Source organism: Euphorbia lathyris, chromosome 10 (genome assembly GCF_963576675.1).
Source record: "Euphorbia lathyris chromosome 10, ddEupLath1.1, whole genome shotgun sequence".
Taxonomy (NCBI): Eukaryota; Viridiplantae; Streptophyta; class Magnoliopsida; order Malpighiales; family Euphorbiaceae; genus Euphorbia; species Euphorbia lathyris.
In genome coordinates, this window is record NC_088919.1 from 52,075,966 (window position 1) to 52,096,827 (window position 20,862).

The window sequence follows — 20,862 nt, forward strand, 5'->3', positions numbered from 1 at the left end:
CACTGAAGTACGTGAAAACGGAAGATCAGATTGCATATATTTTTACAAAGCCGTTAAAATACGATGTGTTCAGTCAATTGAGAGTTCTATTGGGAGTTACGGAAAATTAAGTTTAAGGGGGTATGTTAAAAATTAAACTTAATTTATTATATAAAAAAATAAAAAAAATGAAATCAATAATGTGATTTGAAGAAAAAAAAAATCAATGGTCAAAAGTAAAAAAAAATAAAATAAAGATAAGAGATAAGGAATTAATTATGTATGGGTTGGTTTGAATGGGTTGATTTTATTTTGTTTTTTTGTATGCTTGTAACCTTTATAAGAGGGTTTGTGGATTGTAATTTTAATTGAATAAGTTGTGAAAGCAAGTGACATTGTGTCTAATGGAATAATTTGTTCCAAAAAATAAAAAAGATAGTCCTTCTAAATTTCATTTCTAGTCCCTTTAATTTCAACACCTGAAACATTTTATTAGCCGAGGATTGCAGAGGATGTTTCATCTTTTAGGAGATGTGAAATCATAGGATGAATATGTGGCTATGATCAGTGTTTTTTATATTGATGGTAATGGTGTTCTTGATTTTCATGAATTTTATCAAATGATGGCTTAGTTATAATTAATTAATTAAGGCGGAATTGATAAGCTACATACAAGTTATTATATAGGGAGAAATGTGTAGCGCCCACGAGTTCACCAACAGCTCCACCATTAGTATGATATTGTCCGCTTAGGGCCAAGCCCGCACGAATTTGTTTTTGGGCTCCTTCCCAAAAGGCCTCATACTAATGTAGTTGGTGAACTCCTTTATAAACTATGCATTTGTAGGGCCCACAAGTTCACTAACATCTCTACCATTAGTATGATATTGTCCGCTTTGGGCCAAGCCCGTACAGATTTGTTTTTGGGTTCCTTCCCAAAAGGCCTCATTCTAATGTAGTTGGTGAACTTCTTTATAAACTATGCATCTCCCTTGTATCTTTCCGATGTGGGACTTGGGATGTATACCCAATAATCCTCCCGTCAGACCAAGGACCACAAGCCTCCCCTTCAGCGATAATCTGTCTAATCATCTTGTACCGCCGCCAACCCGCGAAACACGCCGCCTGACCACCACAATATTAGGAAGACTTTCGACACAAGGCACCAAGCACAGATTTCCCATCGCGAGGTCATCCTTAGATCTCATGCATGTTCTCCCAGTCGAACCATCGGCTCTGATACCAGTTGTAGGGCCCACGAGTTCACCAACAGCTCCACCATTAGTATGATATTGTCCGCTTTGGGCCAAGCCCGCACGGATTTGTTTTTGGGCTCCTTCCCAAAAGGCCTCATACTAATGTAGTTGGTGAACTTCTTTATAAACTATACATCTCCCTTGTATCTTTCCGATGTGGGACTTGGGATGTATACCCAACAAAATGTACATTTGAATGTTTTATATGATAGGAAAAAATTGATGTTTCTAAATAATTTTGGATTTAGAAGCCATAGAGAAATTGACTTGATGCTTCCCACTAGCTACCCTTAATTATTGTGGACTTATCCTATTACTATATACTATAAAATTAGAATAATTCCAATGCAATAATAAAAGGATTGTTTTTGTGTCTACACATTTTTACTATGCCTTCAAAAAAAAATCATGTATGTTGATGCAATATAATCTGTTGGAATAGGCTTAATATATCACTTGCCTTCTGAACTTGTCCAAAAAGGTTGATTGGCCCCCTGAACTTTCAAAGTGCCCCGATAGCCCCCTGAACTTGCATAAAATGTTCAATTAGTCCTCTGAACTTGCATAAAATGTAATCAATTGATCACTCAGTCGCAAAAAAAGTAAGTTAAATACGGAAGATGTATTGCACGAGTCTTAAAAAAAATAAAACGACCAACATCGGGGTATGCAGTTCTAATATTTTAGAAGACAAGTTGTATAGCTAAGCAAGTAATAACTTCATTTTTAATTTATCTTTTAATTATGTAATAGCATTCTAAGATGCGTGGATTACATCTTTCGCATTTAAGTTACTTTTTTACGACCGAGTGATCAATTGATTACATTTTACGCAAGTTCAGGGAGCTAACTGAACATTTTATACAAGTTCAGGGGGCTATCGAGATACTTTAAAAGTTCAGGGGGCCAATCAACCTTTTTGGACAAGTTTAGAGGACAAATGATGTATTAAACCTTTGGAATATTAAACTCAATGTCCCTTTCAATCTATTTTTTCAATATTTATTACCAGCATCAATATAAATAATTTCATCTTATCCCAATCCTTAAAATCTAATTGAAAATATTTCAAATTAGTATTACTATTTTAGGAAATCCCTTTGAATATGGATGTGATACCTTCTAGTTGCATTCGTCTTATTTTTCAAGTAAACTAACAACCAAGTTTTCATTTATTCTTAATCAAACTCCATTGATCTTCCCAGTGAATTCTAGCTTATTCATAAACATTAAGCATAAAAAATCAAACACCAAAATGATATCGTAATAATTGAAGTTTCAGCGCAGCAAGTGATAGAATCTTCAAGCATAATACAAATTACTATTTAGAAATGATATGGTAATAATTGAATTTCAAATACTAACCAACAAAGTACTACTGAATTCTCAAAACCCTCAAAAACCAAGATCCAAGCTTGAGCTCTTCAATGTGCTGGACCTGCAAAAGCAACTCCTTAACCCATTTCAATCTATCATCATCAAGATTACAATTTCAGTCTTCAATCTCAAAATCCAAAGTATTGGAAAATGAGTATTGGGACAAGAGTCCATTTATTTAGCCACCGCTTGGACAAAATGCCGGTTCTAATTGCATCCCTGGTTGAAGGTAGAAATGAGAGAATGTGTTGGATGAGGCAATCAGGTAGGGCACTGATGAGATAATCTCTTTCTGTTGGATCAAATAAATAAAGTTTCACATGTAACAGAGGAAGATTATAATTGATGGAAGAAAATTCTCTTACCTTGGACAATATACTGAACCAAATTAAGACACTATTAATTGTTTGCATCTTCTTCTGCTTCAATTCCCATGCCTAGCACAGTGGAAGCTCCCTGGTGTAGGGCCCATGAGTTCACCAACAGCTCCACCATTAGTATGATATTGTCCGCTTTGGGCCAAGCCCGCACGGATTTATTTTTGGGCTCCTTCCCAAAAGGCCTCATACTAATGTAGTTGGTGAACTCCTTTATAAACTATGCATCTCCCTTGTATCTTTCCGATGTGGGACTTGGGATGTATACCCAACACCTGGTTGCCGCCACTGATACGCAGTCGAAAGGCCTGGCTAGGGCAAAATTTGTACTCGACAGTGTCAAAAGAAAGCATGTGAAAATGAGACAATTTCTGTTTCTTTTGACAAATATAATACAAATTCATATTAAACAGGCCTACTTGAAAATATTTATATATCGAATCCTATTCTCGATATTTACAGAAACGGGACTTACTGGTTTTTGAGAGTTTCTGTTTTTAAAAAGGAAACGAAATGCAAAAACATTACTAAAGAGGTTTTTTTGTGCAACATAGCTCGTAGTTTTGTGCAAAATAAATAATAAGATGATAATTAAAACATAATGATAAATTTTATTGTAATCTATCACATGCTTGAAGTTGATTATAAAGTATACCTAATCAAGTTTTTTCTGTTATTTAGGAAGAATGAGTCAGCCAACTAATGTTGTTGTCTACTAAATTCTACTTTACAACAACAACAAAGCCTTAGTCCCGAAATGATTCGGGGTCGGCTAACATGAACCATCATATAAAACCGTGAAATCAAGTCGTGTCAGCGACACAAATTCTCTCCCTCCACTCTGTCCTATCCACTACCATATTTTCCTCAAGCCGAATAAATTCATATCACTCTCGATCACCCTCCTCTAAGTTTGCTTAGGTCTTCCCCTACTCCTCACCACTACTAAATTCTACTCTGATCCCAGAAATTCTATGTCATAATCAGATTACTTTAATTGGGTATGTGACATATTTAATAAACTTCTGACCCGCTAATTTCATGTAAAGTTGTAGTCGTGCATAATTTAAATTAGACCTGCTAATTTCATAGTATAGTATAGTTAATGAATCATTTTTTAGGACTACAACCGAACCAAGTCGAGCCGAGCTTTGATCTGCTTATGTTCAAGCACGACTCATCAAAAAAATTTTGTAAGCAACAGCTAACAATGAGGTAGGGCTGGGCACAATTCGGTCCAAGTCGGGGATTCATGAATCTCCAGTATTGCATTGAAATTCGGAGATTAATAAAAAGAAATCTCCAGGATTGGATTGAAAGAATAAATCTCCAGAATTGAATTGCCCCAAATTTTCAGTCCGGTCCAGTTCGGGGATTCGGAGATTCAGTTCCGGTCCAATCCAATATAATTTTTCGATGATTCGGATAAATATCTAATAGTTTATGTCCTAAAAATAAATTAAAAATTTAATTTACAAGATAATATAATATAAAATTTTATTATCTTACATAACTTGAAATAAATGATATTTTTTTAGGAAGTAAACAACATTCATTAAAAGTTACAGTAGACAACAAGGATAAAAAAAAACCCCACAAAATCAAAGTATTAAAAGTTACGGTAGACAACAAGGCTAAAAAAGCCCACAAAATCAAAGTTACAAAATAACAAATCTATAAAAACAAACAAACAAACCTTTAATTCAAAAAAGACAACAGTTCATTAGCAAAATCTCTTTAATCATCATCCCAATTTGTAATTGAATCTTCTTAACACAACAAGTTCCTTGTTTTCCAAAGCAAAGGCAGTAAAAGCCAAACATCAACCTAAACATATAAAATATACCACATTAGTGAATCAACAAATGTTAAATTAATTAGCTTTCACTTCAATAAAATTAATCAACACACTAACAAAAAGTAAAAGGAAAAAAAATATGCTTACCAAAGTGCATTTGATTCGGTTAAAAAAACCTTAGATATCCAATTGAAATATGGATAAAAGAGATGATGCAATTTCAGGATCAGAACTAATTTCTACAAATTAAATAACATTTATATAGTTAGTATTCATAAACATTTAATTAAAATAAAACTATGAAATATAATTGCTAAGTAAATATTACCTTCCTCAATAGCTTCAAGATCTTCAACTTCTTCTTCATGCTTGAAAGCTTGAGTTGAAGTTTTCAACCAATCTTGACAACAAATCAAAACCGCAGCTGTAGCAGGAGTTAAAGAACTCCTAAATTGATCCAAAGTTCTACCACTTGTGTTAAACGTAGATTCAGAAGCCACGGTTGAGCATTGAATTGCAAAAACATCTTTTACAACTTTGGATAAAGCAGGATATCGCACAGCATTAATCTTCCACCACAATAGAAGGTCAAACTCAATTACATATTTTTCAGGTGCCTCATTGACATATCTTTCCCATTCTCCCTCAATTGACATATCTTTATCAATATTCAAAAAATAATCATCAATCTCATCATCAATGTCATCATCCGCTTCATCCAAACTAGAAGAATGTGCTCCAAGATTCACATTTTCTTGCACATTTTGCACTATATACTCATCTAACAATGCAATACTAATCTTTGTGACTTGTGCCACCAACTCATTAGCATCGTTCTCACCTGTTAACTTATGTGATGTGCTGATGTCTAAAATTAAACCATGGTCCCTCATGTTAATCATATTTTATGGATGATGGGCTGCTCTTTTTATTTAATTGTTTTGGGCCTAATATTACCATTTTTACTAAATTTAAATTATCATTTTTATTGTGTGTAAATCATATTTTATGTAAATATAATTTGTATTCTTTACGAGCTTTTACACGAGCTTGTTTATGAATTTGTTTATGAACCTCTAATCGAGTTTGCTCACGAGCTTTCGAGCCGAGCTTTGGTCTGCTCAAGCTCTGCTCGTTTACAAACCGAGCTTGAAAATCGTGCTCACGAACGGCTCATTTACAAATCGAGTCAAGCTTTTATCGAGCCGAACGCCGAGATGCTCATGAGCGGCTATGCTCGCTTAATTCCCTAAGGCTAGATTGTATTCGGTCCTCCTTGTCGTGATTCATTAACAACAAAAACATAGCTTTCATATGAAGAGACTGATTGACACATAAAAAGTCCCACATTCTTACTAATCTGTTTGCTAATTGAGCTTTGAACACTTCAATTATATATATTAAGCAGAGTAAGAGAAGCACGAGATTCTATTTTGTAAAATGTTTAAAAATTTTAATATTTAAAACTTCTAATATTTGTTACTTAATTGAATGGTTAACAAGAAGTAGAATTGGTTCAGATGGTTAATGCGATTAACGATGTTCCATTTGGTTAGTTGTTCAATTCTCTATATCTACATTTTAGGTAAATATTTTTTATTTCATTTTATAAACGGGAATTAATCGGGATAATTTTTATTACTATATAATAATGTTATACCTTATTAATAAATTATAAATTTATGTTATTGTAATTAGTTTACCGAACCTTACAAAATATATAACTATATATTATATAATATTTCTCTTTATATAAAGTTAATGTATGAAATATAAATTTATTATTGCTAAACTTTCGGTTATTTCAGTTCGGTCCAATCCAATCCAATCCAATCCGGTTATTGGTCCGGTTCCGGATAAATTTCGGTCCAGTTCGGTCCAGTTCTTTGACGGAAAGTCAACGGTCCAATCCAGTTCGGTTCTCCAAAAAAAGTCAACGGTCCGGTCCAATTCTGGAGTTTTTCCCTCGGATATTCGGTCTGGTCCAGTATCTCCAGGATCCGCGCCCAGCCCTACAATGAGGCATCAATCTTGTTCATCCACTTGATGAAAAGGAAGGGGTATTACTTTAACAGCTCCAAACTTGCCAAAATGATATGGAAAATAACAAGAAAAAGTTCAGGAAATTGTCCTCTTCTATTAACAAAACATGAGGAAACTCTAGCATCTCAACATACAATTTTAACTCAATTAGAATCTCAAATTTCTATAACATACATTTCTATATATCCTAGATATGCTATTAACAAAACATGGGGACACTCTACCATCTCAACATTCAACTTTATCCCAATCAGAACCATGCCGCTTTAAACATGCAACTTCAACAATAACATGCGGGGAATCTTTCGGAATGCATGACAATTTCTTGCAAAGGTGATGCGCAAAAATCATCCCTCGTCCAGGAGCTTCAACTAACACTATTTTCTCCAACATCCTAGCATTAGTGAATAGAAACCTAATAAATCTGACCGTATCCTTATGTTCACCACCACCATTACTCCATAGATAATGGAGGCCAACAATCTCAACAGTTTTTAGATGTGATACTAAACTATCAAATACACCGAATTTTACGGAGTAGTTCTTTCCCATCCTTGTAGAGCTTCGGCTTCCCATCTGCAGAAACAATTTGTTACGCCCAAGAATTGACCGAATATCACAAAGTAAATAATGATGTATTCTTATAGTCTGATATGTGTCTCCATAAAACAGTTCACTGAAATTGAATTTGATCAGTCAGGACAATGATTCTCTTATGGCATTATCAGAAGATATTGAAATGAAGACCAAATTATTCAGAATTGATTTTAAGATTCTTTCACACAAACTTTACCAGAACAAGATCACAATGTTCCTCTGGATCCAACTGTAGAACTAATTTCTCAAGTAAGGAAAATCTGAGTTGCGACATAGGGAGTCCAGGTTGTGTCACTTCCGAAACAGAACTAATCACAGTCAAGCATTTGTTGTTTAACAATAGAGTTGATTCATCTCTCAACGCAGCAAGTGACAGAAACTTCAAGCATAGAACAAATGATTATTTAGAAACGATATTGTAATAATTCAATTTCAAATAATATCCAATATATCTTTTGGAAGGAAATGAAACTCAAACTACTATTGAATTCTAATATTTGCTCTACTTTAATAACAAATATAAATAAGTAAATTACCATCAAAAACCAAGGTCCAAGTTTTAGCTCCTCAACATGTTGAAACTGCAAAAGGAACTCCTTAACCCATTTCAATTTATCATTGCCAAGATTATGCAAGCCTATATCATTCTGAAAATTCAAAGTAACACAAACTGAAGATGGCAAAGCCTTAAACTTAAGAAACTTAAAGCGCAACTCCCCCAACATTTCCAATTTCTCCAGATTAGGACATGAGATTTCAATAGCACTAGTGTGGTCTCCAGATTGAATCATACGAAACGTTTTTAAAGATTTAGAAGCAATGACAAGATCTTCAAACCCATTGCAGTTGCATAATTCCAAAAATTCAATCACAGGACTACCATACAAAACATTTTCAATCCCTTGATTAGGTAAGTACGCATAACCTATATGCAAAGCCTTTAGAGATGCCCAATTTACTTTCCCCTCTCTTGGCCTAAAAATAAAACCATATGTCTTCAATTTAACCAAGAAAGCATTCTTGAATAGGAGTAGAGGCAAGTCATAGTCCTCAAGAAGATCTTCAATGTCTTGATTTTCACATTCCAAAATGAGCTCTTTCACATCTCTTCTTGTGGCGAAACGGATCCACCTAGTCAATTTATGACGCAGCTCACCCGTGTGGGAACCGCGTGAATTGATGACAAATTTATTGATTTTCCAGACATTATAGAAACTTAGGGCATCATCAATAAAATCGGAGAAGTTTTCAATAGACATACCATTGGATTTGAAAATGAGAGCTGGAAGATAGGTCCATTGATTTAGCCACCTCTTCGACAAAATGCTCGTCCTAATTGCGTGTTTAGTTGAAGGGAGAAATGAGAGAATGTGTTGGATGAGGCAATCGGGTAACTCACTGATGAAATCTTGATCATCTTTTTCGTCGCACTTCAATCTTTTGCTTTTTCTTTCAGCAGTATCATCAATTGAGTTGTGCTTTTCGCCTTCATTTCCCTCGCTTACCACAGTGGAAGCTCCACTCCTTTCCGCCATTGATAGTAGACAGTCAATACTAATAGGTTTAGGTAATTTGTTCTCTGTTTTGATTTTAATTTCTGTGGAAAGTGCATCAATAATATAAATTTGGGGGATGTTTGTTAGAGGAGATTAGATAACGGGTATAGGGATAAAAAGAAAACGAGATGAGTTATCTCATATAAATGGGCCTAGATTGAGCCTACTGGTCTTCCTGCCGGAAGTAGCCATAAAACCATAAAAGTACATTTTCAGGCTTTTTACATCATAATTGACTGTAAAATTACAACTAAATCATATTATTAAATTTAATTTTTAATTTGTAATTTTTTCTATATGTACCAAATAAAATATATATTTACACTTAATTTAAAAAGTTTAAACCCCAATTCATAAATCTCAAATTCTTAACAATATATTTTAGACTTTAATTTATAAACTTTAATTTTTAAAAATAATAATTTTATTAGTTTGACATAATTCAAAATTATAACTTTATATAATTGTAAATATTTTTTCAAAAATGAATTTCTATATAAATTTTCCTACATTTTTTCCTTACCTAGTAAATTACATAACAGTCATGACTAAATGAATTATTTATATATAGATATTTAATCAGTGTGGTTTTTTAATATTTTTTATCAAACCAGACCAAATAAAATACTGAAATGCATTTAAAAATAAAATTGAAGTCGAATCGAAATATAAAAAAATCAAACAAAAAAATGAATTCGGTCAGTTCTGTTTAATATGTGATTTATAGCAAAGCACACTCCTATTCATCACATCTTTCAATACAACACCAAATAATTGCAAGTTATCTCTCTGCGAGAATTTCAAGTTTTAACTCCAAAATAGTGGAACTTGAAAAAATTTACAATTCCAAAGAGAGTTTATTAGGCATAAAAATTCAAGGGTAAATAATTTATTAGTGTTTGGCTCTTTTGTGGAAAAATGCGGGCGTGTCAGAGAATTATAGTATTCTCAAACTATGAAATAAAATTGCGCCTAACTAACTTCTAATTATCAAACGATTGTATGGAATAAAGAGACCGTAAAATTCTAAAGATTCGATTATCAAAACGATACAGACCTTACAGAAATGATTGAACAACAAATAAAATAAAAATGTACTGGAAAATTAATGAACTTTGGATCTGAAAATCGAAACTAAGGGAACAACTGATAATTATAAAAATTCTGAAGTCTAGAGATAATTTGCTAGAGTTTTTGCTTGAGTGTGTTGAGTTGTTGTCTTCATCGTGATTGCTTCATTTTATAGACGTTGGGGAAACTTCCTGCTTTATTCTACAAGCCACGTTCTCCATATTGAGTAACTACTCCACTTTAACTTCCACGATGAATTGATGCGTATACTTTCTGATTTTTTCTGCTTTTTAATTAGCTCACAGAATACACGTTATAAATATTAAATGACCTCATGATCCCCTAGGTTTACCTCAAGTATCCTTTGGTATTCACTTAGGAAGTTGGTTTCCCATGAGCAGGGACGGAGCCAGCCCAGAGCCCGGGAGAGCCGAAGCCCCCCCCCCCCCCCCCCCCCCGGCCACCGGCTCCGCCCTTAAGTACTGTTAGTTTTATCTCGTGTAGCCCCCCTAATATTGGTATATATTTAACCTATATAGTATTATTTCAATAGTTTAAAGTGGTCAAGTTGGTTAAGAGTCTTGTTTTAGGGTGAGAGGTCATGGTTCAAACCACACCAAGCTCGTTTTTTGTTTTATTTGAACTTTATTTTTTCAATTGGACTCTTTATTATTTTATTTGAACTTATTTTTATTATATCTATTTTTTTAAGATTTATTATCTATAAAAAATCAACTTCTTACTTTTGAGGCTCAATTAACTTAATTTCTAAATTAAATTTTATGAAAACTATAAAAAAATTTATAGCTAAAAATAATAATAATAAAAGTGTGAAAATATTATAATTTTTAGTCAACATACCAAAACGACAAAGTTGAAATGTGCTGGAAGCTTAAAAAAATTTGTCCAGCCCTGACGGGCTGGACTTCGAAAAATTACTCCCAATAATCGGACTAAAATTAGCTCCCCAACTGTCAATTCCTGGCTACGCCACTGCCCACGAGGTACACTACATGGTTTCCCCTAAGGTACACTATGGTTTCCCATCAGGTACACTACATGGTTTCCCCCAAGGTACACTATTGGAAATTCTAAGTGAATGATGTACCAAAAAAGTTTCCTAAACATGCCTTTTAAGAAAAGGTTTCCTAAAATGTTCTTTTAAGAAAAAGTTTCCAAAAAAGAAAAGTTTATCCTATGAAAAGTGTAAACTAGGGTATGAAACAAGAAAACTTTATTTTTGGTGCAAACAATTAGTCTTCATCTTTCTTTTTACGTAACACACTGTTTAGTACTCATATTTTATAAAACACATTAGTAGGTTCATATCTTTTGTCAATATTAACCATTTGATCATTTTGTCTATTTTTTAATGAAACATATTTTAGCTTTCAAAACAGTCATAGTACGATACAAAATGACCGTGTTACTCTGTTATTTCTTGTCTGTATGTTTATGTCAAATATAATGGTTAAAAATCTAAAAAAATAGACAGAATGGCCAAATGGTTAATAATGACAAATGCTAGGGACCTTATAGCATGTGTTTCAAAATAGGGGACTAAATAGTGTATTAGGTAAAAAGGAGGAGACTAATAAATTATTTATCCAAAATTCAATGACCCTGTGTATTCTTAACTTGTAGGGCCGTTTGTTTTATCTACTGTTTGCTGTTACGGTTTGTTGTTTCCTGTTTTAATCTGGAAATTCTAGAATTTCTGAAATTCCAGAATATCTGGAATTTCAAAATATAAAGAATTTCTGAAATTCTGAAATTCCAAAATTTTTAGAATTCTAGAATTTCCAAAATTTTATAATTTCTGAATTTCGAGTTCCAAAATTTTCAGAATTTAATAATTTTTTAAATTCCAGAATTTTTGAAATTCTAGAATCTGAAATTTCAAAAATTCCAGAGATCTGAAATTCCAGAAAATTCTGGAATTTAGAAATCTTAAATCTAGAAAATTATGAAATTTTAGAATTTCTGATATATGAAACCATGTGTTTTTTTAATTAACCCTTAATTTTATAACTTTTCTTTTGAGGATATATAATTTAATATTTCGTGGAATTAGAGAATATTATTTTTTATTTTAGATGTTTTATATGAAAAATAAAAATATATTTATTAATTATTAAATAAATGAATGTTTTGACGAAATTATTTATTGGGTTGTCGTCACATCCTCACATTTTATAAATAAATAAATATATTATTTCAAAGGAAACTATATATAATGAGTTGAAAAATCTACTAATATTAAAGAATAAGTATGAAAAGAATAATATGAAGAGAATAATTTTGATTTAGTGAATGAATAATTCAAATTTCATTCAATATTTCTTAATCAAACCCGACCCAACCCAATCCAACCCAACAAATAAGTTAGATAATATAGAATATGTTGGGTTGGGTTGGGTTGGATTGGATTAGATTGGTGGATTGGGTATATTTTGTACAGCCCTAGAAAATAAGTCTATTTAATTTAAGTTAAATATTATAAATTATAATATTTAAAGTATAATTTTAATTATAATGGGGAATGATTGGTGATCCGTCGGGGATTCTCCATATGGGATTAACGGAGCGGGGTCGGGGATCCCCACGGGGCAGGCTTACCATTCTCCATCTCCGCCTCATCCTTATCACGGGGATAAAATTATCCTCCCGTCTCATTGGGATTCTTATCGGTCCTGATGGACACGAGGAATCCTCGCCCCACTTGCATCCCTACTCTCTTCTTTCTTACGAAAGAAATCCACTATTTCTTATAGCTGTAATAGGCCTTCTTCTTAATTTGGAGAAAACAAATAAGAAAATGGAAAGGAAGAGAGTGATATCATTACGTGATTGGACGAGTTCTTATATTAAGCATCCGGTCTTTTATTTTATTTGGAGGATTCTCAATTCACATTTGGACATTTTTATTGTGATCCTACTTAATAATTAAAATAATAATAAAAATTTATAATAATTATGGGTACTACACGTAGAGGACGAGCCTTGGCGCAACGGTAAACGTTGTTGTCGTGTGACCAAGAGGTCACGAGTTCCAGTCTTAGGAGCGGTCTCTTGCCAAATAAGCATTATTTTGTTTATAAAACTTGTTTGAATTATATAGTAATTCGAAGGTTTAAATATTATGTTAATAATTGCAATGAAAAATTAAATATGTCATAATTTTTTTTTGTTATATGGGTCTTAATGCTATTTATTAAAGTTAAATGAATGGAATTTGAATGAATAATTTCATATTTTTAGTCGTTATATTTTTTTTCTTTGGCCTATTTTATAATATTATGTTAATAATTGCAACAAAAAATTGAATTTGTCATAAAAAGTTTTTTAGTTATATTAGTTTTAATGTTATTTATTAAAGTTGGATGAATGGAATTTGAATGAATAACTTCATATTTTTAGTCGTTATATAATTTTGTTTCTTTGGCCGGTTATTTTATTATAGCTATTAAATATAAATTAAATTAGATATAATATTTTCAATATATGATTAGATATATGGTTTATTTTGTTATTTTTCTACACTTACAAATCTAGTAAAGTCCTTGAAGAACTTATTTGTATAGTATATTTGCAGCATGGCTTTTTTTTAGTGCTTTCTTCATCTATGATCAAGATTATGCTTTCATATAATTTGCTTCAAAATTTATTAATCTGTGCTTTACGAATACTTCCATGAATGGTGCTACCCTGTTTTGCAACAAAACAATTATATCAATAGATTTTTCAGTTTTAATGAATATATTAACGTGTTTAACAAATACTGAGCTTTGTGGTTTTGCCATAATTACTTGACAATTAGGCAACTCCATGGAACATTGCATTGTTTATTAAAGTTCTTGATAGAAACATTGGGTATATAGCCCTTCAGAAACGAGCAATGGAACTATGGAAACCTAAGGGGGATGTTGAAATTATGGATGTGGGTTATGGATTTCACATTGTACAATTTAAAGACCTCCAAGAAGAGAATGTGTTATCAGAGATGGTCCTTGGATAATCCAGGGACATTATCTATCTGTGTGAACTTGGTTCCCTGATTTCCAGGCAGCAACAGCCACTATTGCTTCAACAATGGTCTGGGTCAGGTTTCTAGACCACCCAGTCCAAATGTATGATCCTGATTTCCTTTTAGCAATTGCTAATTCCTTTGGTAAGACTGTAAAAACGGATAAGAATACTCTAAAAGCATCAAGAGGAAGAATTGTCTGTGTGTGTGTTGAGATCGATTTACAGAAACCATTGACAGCTGAATTTGAAGTTAATCAGGTAACATATCGGATTCAAAATGAGGGCATACACGTTGCTTGTACTAATTGTGGTAGATACAGGCATATCAAGTCGGCATATGTTTTACCAAGCATCCAACAAGAAGTTAATGCTCAGGAGAGAACCGATGAAACTTTAGTGGCTAATTGTGACACTACCAACAGTGATCCTATGGTAACTGCTTCTGAGGTTGAATTAAATGGGAAGGAGAATGAGTACGGCCCATGGATGATGGTACCAAGGCGAAGATATATTCCAAGGGCTGACAGAGTGATATTGGGAGAGTTGCAAAATAAAGATCTATCAGATAAAAATAAGGAGAATCAGAATAATAATAGGAAATTTACTTCAACATGCAAAAGTATTCTGATGGAAAATGAAACTCCTAAACTGGCAAACCAATCGAGAAACATTCATAATCGAACTAACAAATATGTCCCCAGCTCGGGGATTGTTATTCGCAATCCTTTTGATATCCTCAGTAATATTTCGAGCAATCTGATAACTGACTCCCAAGATGGGGAGGACTCTAGTAACAGAGCTAAAAGAAGTAGTGCTGACCGTGTTCAGGAATGCACTCATGTTGGCATTGGAAATATGGATGAACATATGATTTTTGGGGCTTCACTTAATCACAAACTGGGAGCAAACATTAAACTTGCAGGTTCGAGTGCTTCACCTAGGAATATGGACACAAGCAATGTCGAGCTCAGATGAAAATCTGGTCAAGGGACGCCCCGGGTTTAGGTGGAATGGTCCCATTCCAACATTGATTATTGGGTTGGGTTTCTTGTCAAATCTTGTCCATGCGAATTATATCTTGGAACTGTTTTGGTGCTGGAGGCACCAAATTCTTTAAAGCTTGTTGTCATTTGGTTCTGAAAAAGGAACCGAATATGTTAGTTTTACTTGAAACCAGACTTCCTGGCACGCGTGCGTCTCACATATGCAAGAAGCTTTGTTTCTCTAATGTTGAGGTGGTGGAGACAGAGGGATTTAGTGGAGGAATATGGGTATTCTGGCATCATGATAAAATTGATTTTATGGTTTCAAAGAAAGAAATGCAGTTTTTACATGGGGAGATTTTGATTAAGGTTGGGAAGAATGGGGGGCTAGATTTTTTGTAACATTCACTTATGTCTGGCCCCAGATGTGTTTTCAAAGACAGTTTATGGAAGATCTCCTTATCCTAACGGATACAGTTTCGCTTCTCTCGCTACTCATTGGGGACTTTAATAGTATCAAATCCGCGGATGAGAAGCAAGGGGGGCTCCTGCAGAACTCTGAATCGTAGCTCAAGCTTTGTGGATTAGATCAATAAAATGAACCTGATTGATTTGGGCTTTCAGGGTCCATATTTTACCTAGTACCGGGGCTCTTCTCCTAGAACTCGTGTGGCTTACAAGCTTGATAGAGGCCTCTGTTTGATGAACTGGAGGTTGGTCTTCCCAGAAGCAATTATCCATCATCTACCTAGACATTGGTTTGATCATTGTCCTAATTTGTTGGGTGAATTGGCTTTGTCGGTGGAATTGGGTTTGTCATAGAGATAGAAACACGACATTTTTCCACCTTTCAACTTTAATAAGGAGAAGAAAAAACAAAATTGAACGATTACGTAACAAAGATAGAAACTAGATTTGGGATTCTGACACTGTAACGCAGATGATTTTGGAGCATTTCAGTGAGGTGTACATGAAAGAAATTCTACTAAGGGGCTACCTTCGTACTATGTGCAATTTCCCTCCTATGCCTAGCCGGTTGAAGCGAAGATTAGCGAATATTTTCTTTCATGATAAGGTGAAAGCAACAATTTTTGAGATGGCTCCCTCTAAAGCTCCTGGGCCTGATGGGTTTAATTTCGGTTTCTACCAATGCCTTTGGACGAAATTGGGAGATCAAGTCAGTGATTTAGTCCTAAATGCTTTAAACACGGGTAGTTTCGATCCGAGTATCAACTCGACACTGATTTCTCTCATCCCCAAGGTTCCTTTTCATGAATCAGCTCCTCATTTTCGTCCCATAAGTCCCTATAATATGATTTACAAAGTCATTACTAAGTCTATTGTGAAGCGTTTGAAGCCTATGCTTGCTCATGTCATAAGCCCGACTCAGACCAGCTTCATTCCTGGTTGTAGCATATCAGATAAAATCATTCTGATGCAAGAGGCAATCCATTCTTTCAATAGAAAAACAGGGCAGGAAAGGCAATATGATTCTGAATGTTGAACTTGAAAAAGCATATGACAGAATAAGCTTGCAATTTCTGCTTGATACGCTTTTTCTGGCTAGGCTTGAACAAAATTGGGTTGACCTTATTATGAAATGTGTAGCTGCCTCCTCTATGCAGGTACTCTGGAACGGTGAGAAACTTACAAGTTTTGTGCCTTCTAGGGGTCTTAGATAGGGTGACCCTCTCACCCCGTATCTGTTTGTTCTCTGCCTAGAGTGGCTGAGTCATATGATTGAAGATGTTGTGCTCTGCAAAAGTTGGAATCCAGTGAAACTCTCCCGCACTGGACCTCAACTGGCCCATATGTTTTTCACTGATGATATTGTTCTTTTTGCAGACGCATCCTGTTGAAACACAATTTCCCAAAAGATTTTGATTATGACAAAAATATTAAATTAAATTTATATCTCCATAATTAATAACACATTAAAAGATAAAAATGATTTATTTATACTAATGTGTTTGTTGAAGTGTTTGATTAATTATAAGCAAAAGTTCAAAGATGTTAAATTGGGCCTTAAGGCTCAATCCAAGCCCATTATCAAGAAGGCTTGTGAATCAAAAGTTTAAGCCCAGATCATAGAAGGATCCAGAAGTTCTCCAGCCATCTGTAAATTAAGAGAGTTCTGAAAGACAAGATTCAAGCCACGCTTGACAAGATCAACAGAGACAGAGTTGACCTGCACACAACTAGTTATTGCCCATACTTGATAAGGAAAGTTTCAACCTGAAAACTTTGCCTGATTTGGTTAGACCAAGAAGACATACTCCGACCAACTCTGAACAACAGTGCAACAGACAAACCAACAGACAAAAGATATCAGATAATTGGCTGTAGGCACTAGCCTCTAGAAAGTGAAAAAGACAAATGCACATTTTCCCTCTTAACGGTTATTTTGAAATTCGAAATGACCGCTGCCTCAAGTATTAACTATAAAAGGCCTCTCATTTTCAACCTTGAAAAACACACAGACATATGAGAGATAGAACGATCTTCAATGCATAAGCTCTGAGTGATTATCTTTTGAAGTTCCAAAAAGCAAAGCAAAAAGCAAGAACTGGTTTACACACACTTTCATATTTCTTGTGTAATCTTTTATTTCAGTTCATTCAATGTAATCTTAGATTAGAACAAAAATCATCAATTCTCTAGAATAGTTCGGAAGCTCTGTTTATTCGGTATTAGCAAATAAAGGTAGATAGTTAGTCGGAATGTAGAATTATAGAGGAATGTACTCTATAATTGGCTCAACAACTATTGTAAGAGTTTGTGCTCTACCAGAAAGAGCTCAGTAGTGGATTAAAGCTCAGAAGATGAATTTCGGGGACTGGATTTAGGTAGGAGGCCGAACCAGGATAAATCTGTTGAGTATCATTTTCAAACTCTTACTCTATATATTTGCTTGCTCATTATTTTGGAACTTTTAAACTAATCAGAGTATTATCTCTAACGTGCAAAGTTTGGAAGCCCTCTAAGTGTTGCTCTTCGAATCAAGGACATGAGTAATCTTAGTTACTAGTTAACTAACTGTAACACCCCGTCAAAATTCCTTCTTTTAATTGATATTTAACCTTTGAAAACAATTAAAATGTCACTAAAACGAACAACTATCATAAACACGTCGATTTATTAATTGTCCAACCTTTACATATCAAGAACCTAACCATGAGCCTATACTCTAACCATGTACTGCAACACAGTTTAACATACTGACCATCCTGATAGTTGTACTGCTAGTCAATTAATACCTTTAACCTGTAAAGAAAATTGGTGGAAAGTGGGGGTGAGCTTAGGGAGCTCAGTAAGATAGCTAATTAAATACATAGCACAACCACACACACATACAATTCAGTTTACATGCACTTAATAATTATTAGTTATCAAACAAAACATCTAATAGAAAAAAAATATATATATTATTAGTTTATTCAAGGGCCCTGCTTACTCTAGTCTAGTAATATCCAATGGTTGTTTGACCAATAAAATCAGATCCTGGGATACCCTGTCGTAACAAATACCTGGTATCCCATCTCTATCTCTAGGTACCCTGTCGTCAGGGCCGTTCCTGACCTTTTGTAGGCCCGGGGCGAGAGAATAAAATTGGGCCTTTTAATACCAAATGATTCGGAATATCACCTTGAGGCTCAAGAGGCCCAGCAGCGTTCGACAAGCAAATGGGCCAGGACGGCAGGAGGCCCGCAGGCCCAAGTCAATCCGCTATATATAGGCCAATGAAGGAAGAGGAAGCGATCAGGTAACTAATTTTCTACTTCATTCACATTTGATTACTAAGCTCTCTAGAACCGCTAACTATCTTAATCTTCGGAGTGACCGCAGGGACCGATCCCCGCTCAGAACTGACCCCCGAAGAAGCCAGACCTGCCCGACGCAGATCTGGATCACTATTCCACATTCCCTGATTATTTGGTGCGGTGAAGGTGGAATACAAGTGACTTCGGAGCTTCAAACAAAATGCAGACCCCGACTGAATCTGCCCCGACGACAGTACCCAAAATGGGAACAACTAGCTCCATGACGAACGTCGAGCGTTCCACTCCAAACATTCCGATTTCCCCCAGAAACCTAGGGCCACTGATGGAGGAAGTGAGCCCTGAAGAAGAAGAGACTCACAACACCACTCAACTCCTTAATGCAATCCAAGGTTTTCAGACCACCCAGGCTATTCATACGGCGGCTTAGATGGAGATCATAGACCAACAAAGGAGCTTGCAGGAGGAGAACGCCAAAATCTGGCAATACCTTAAAGAGGAGGCAGGAATGCAAAGAGAAGGGACGTTGCCGGGGGAGCCCGCGGGGCCCGGGGTCCTCGCAGGAAGAGGAGCCGGGGCCGTTACGGCCAGTGAGGGTGGTGCGCGGCGCGAGGAGACAGCAGCCGCGAATAGCGAAGACTTGTTGGAACTAAAGATCCAGCGTTTTCTTGACAAAAGGGCCCTCGGGGGCATCATGGGAGGAAGCATCACCTCCAGCAAAACGCCACTGGTACAAAGGATCATCGAGACGAGGTTCCCACGGGACTGGAAAGCTCCTCGACTATCCCAGTATTCAGTGACCGAGGACCCGAACGACCATGTGGCATCATTCATGAGCACCATCAACTTATACTCGAAAGACGAAGACATCATGTGCAAGGTTTTTCCGACCACCCTCTCGTCTAGTGCGCAAGAGTGGTATCGAGGACTTGCTCCGGAATCGATCGACTCATTTGATCTCCTAAAGGATCTTTTCCTCTCTCGTTTTGCCGCAGCAGCAAAAGTTAGGAAGATCAGTTCAGACCTCAACGGGCTCAAGCAGCGAGCAACTGAACCTCTGCGCAACTTCCTCTCAAGGTTTCACCATATGGCCTCATAGGTTAAGGGCCTCAACTTGGAGGTGGCTCATGAAGCTCTGGCAAAAGGGACCTCATGCGAGCCTCTAAAGCAGAAATGTTTAAAAATGTCGAGATCTTTCGAAGAGCTCATGACAATGGCACAGACCTTCGTCAGATATGATGACTGTGATCGGCGAGCAGGGTACGAGGAGTCAGACAGGGACAAGGCCAGAGGCGACACGCATAAGCAGGAGAAAGGCAGACCAATTCCAAAGGCACGGGAAGAGGGCCGAGCCCGCAAGGAGGGCCCAATGCCCTTTTCGGCTCGGACCGAGCGGGCAAATCTGGAGCGTAAGGGAGATCGATCCCATGGGAAGGAGGTGCATTACGCTGCTCAGAGCCAGCCTCGCCGATTCACATAGCAAATTCCATCCGTCGACAAGACCAAGACCCGTGTAGAGAAAGAATACTGCAAATATCACGAATCCTCCGGACATTCCACGGAAAACTGCTATCAGCTACAAAAGGAGATTGAGCAGGGCGCGCCACCAAAGGTGATCAGGCAAAGGGAGAAGAGCCCGAAGCAGCGGGAAGCAGGCCGAGCAGAAGAGCAAAAACGGCCAAGGTACCATGGGGAGATACACATCATAAGGGAGGGGGCGCCAGCGCTCTCCGCGCCACCGGAGAGCTCCCGTAAAAGGAAGGAAGTCGGACAGACTCTGACGGTGCAACCACCACTCTGGACCAGCCATTCGGAGGCTCTTGTTGTCACCATCAACATCGCCGGCTTTAAAACCCACCGAGTGCTAGTAGACATGGGAAGTTCGGTGAACCTGCTCACCTAGACGGCACTCCGCGCGATGAAGAGTACTCGCACCGCCCTCCGAGCCGGAACTTTCCCCCTGGTTGGCCTATCAGAGATTGAAGTCCCGGTGAAGGGAGTCATCGCACTATCGACT

The 20,862-nt window shown here is 36.1% G+C and overlaps 1 protein-coding gene across 1 annotated transcript; it reads right to left on the bottom strand.

Annotated features, from left to right (window-relative positions):
- Positions 1-6,946: 6,946 nt before the first annotated feature.
- Positions 6,947-9,045, bottom strand: LOC136209716 (F-box protein At5g03100-like). The gene is made up of 3 exons (XM_066001288.1): positions 7,964-9,045; positions 7,624-7,806; positions 6,947-7,406 (listed from the first exon to the last, which is right to left on the bottom strand). Exons 1-3 carry the CDS (start codon positions 8,960-8,962, stop codon positions 7,059-7,061), a joined length of 1,530 nt encoding a protein of 509 aa, XP_065857360.1. The 5' UTR covers positions 8,963-9,045; the 3' UTR covers positions 6,947-7,058.
- Between the last annotated feature and the right edge of the window lie 11,817 nt (positions 9,046-20,862).

Bases quoted from the DNA above. Each gene is read 5' to 3' on its own strand.
- LOC136209716 (XM_066001288.1), bottom strand. From the start codon at position 8,962: ATGGCGGAAAGGAGTGGAGCTTCCACTGTGGTAAGCGAGGGAAATGAA. The intron at 7,807-7,963 runs GTAATTTACTTA...CTATGCTTGAAG, and splicing joins TTGGACCTTGGTTTTTGATG to TTTCTGTCACTTGCTGCGTT. The intron at 7,407-7,623 runs GTAAAGTTTGTG...TTGTTTCTGCAG, and splicing joins AACATTGTGATCTTGTTCTG to ATGGGAAGCCGAAGCTCTAC.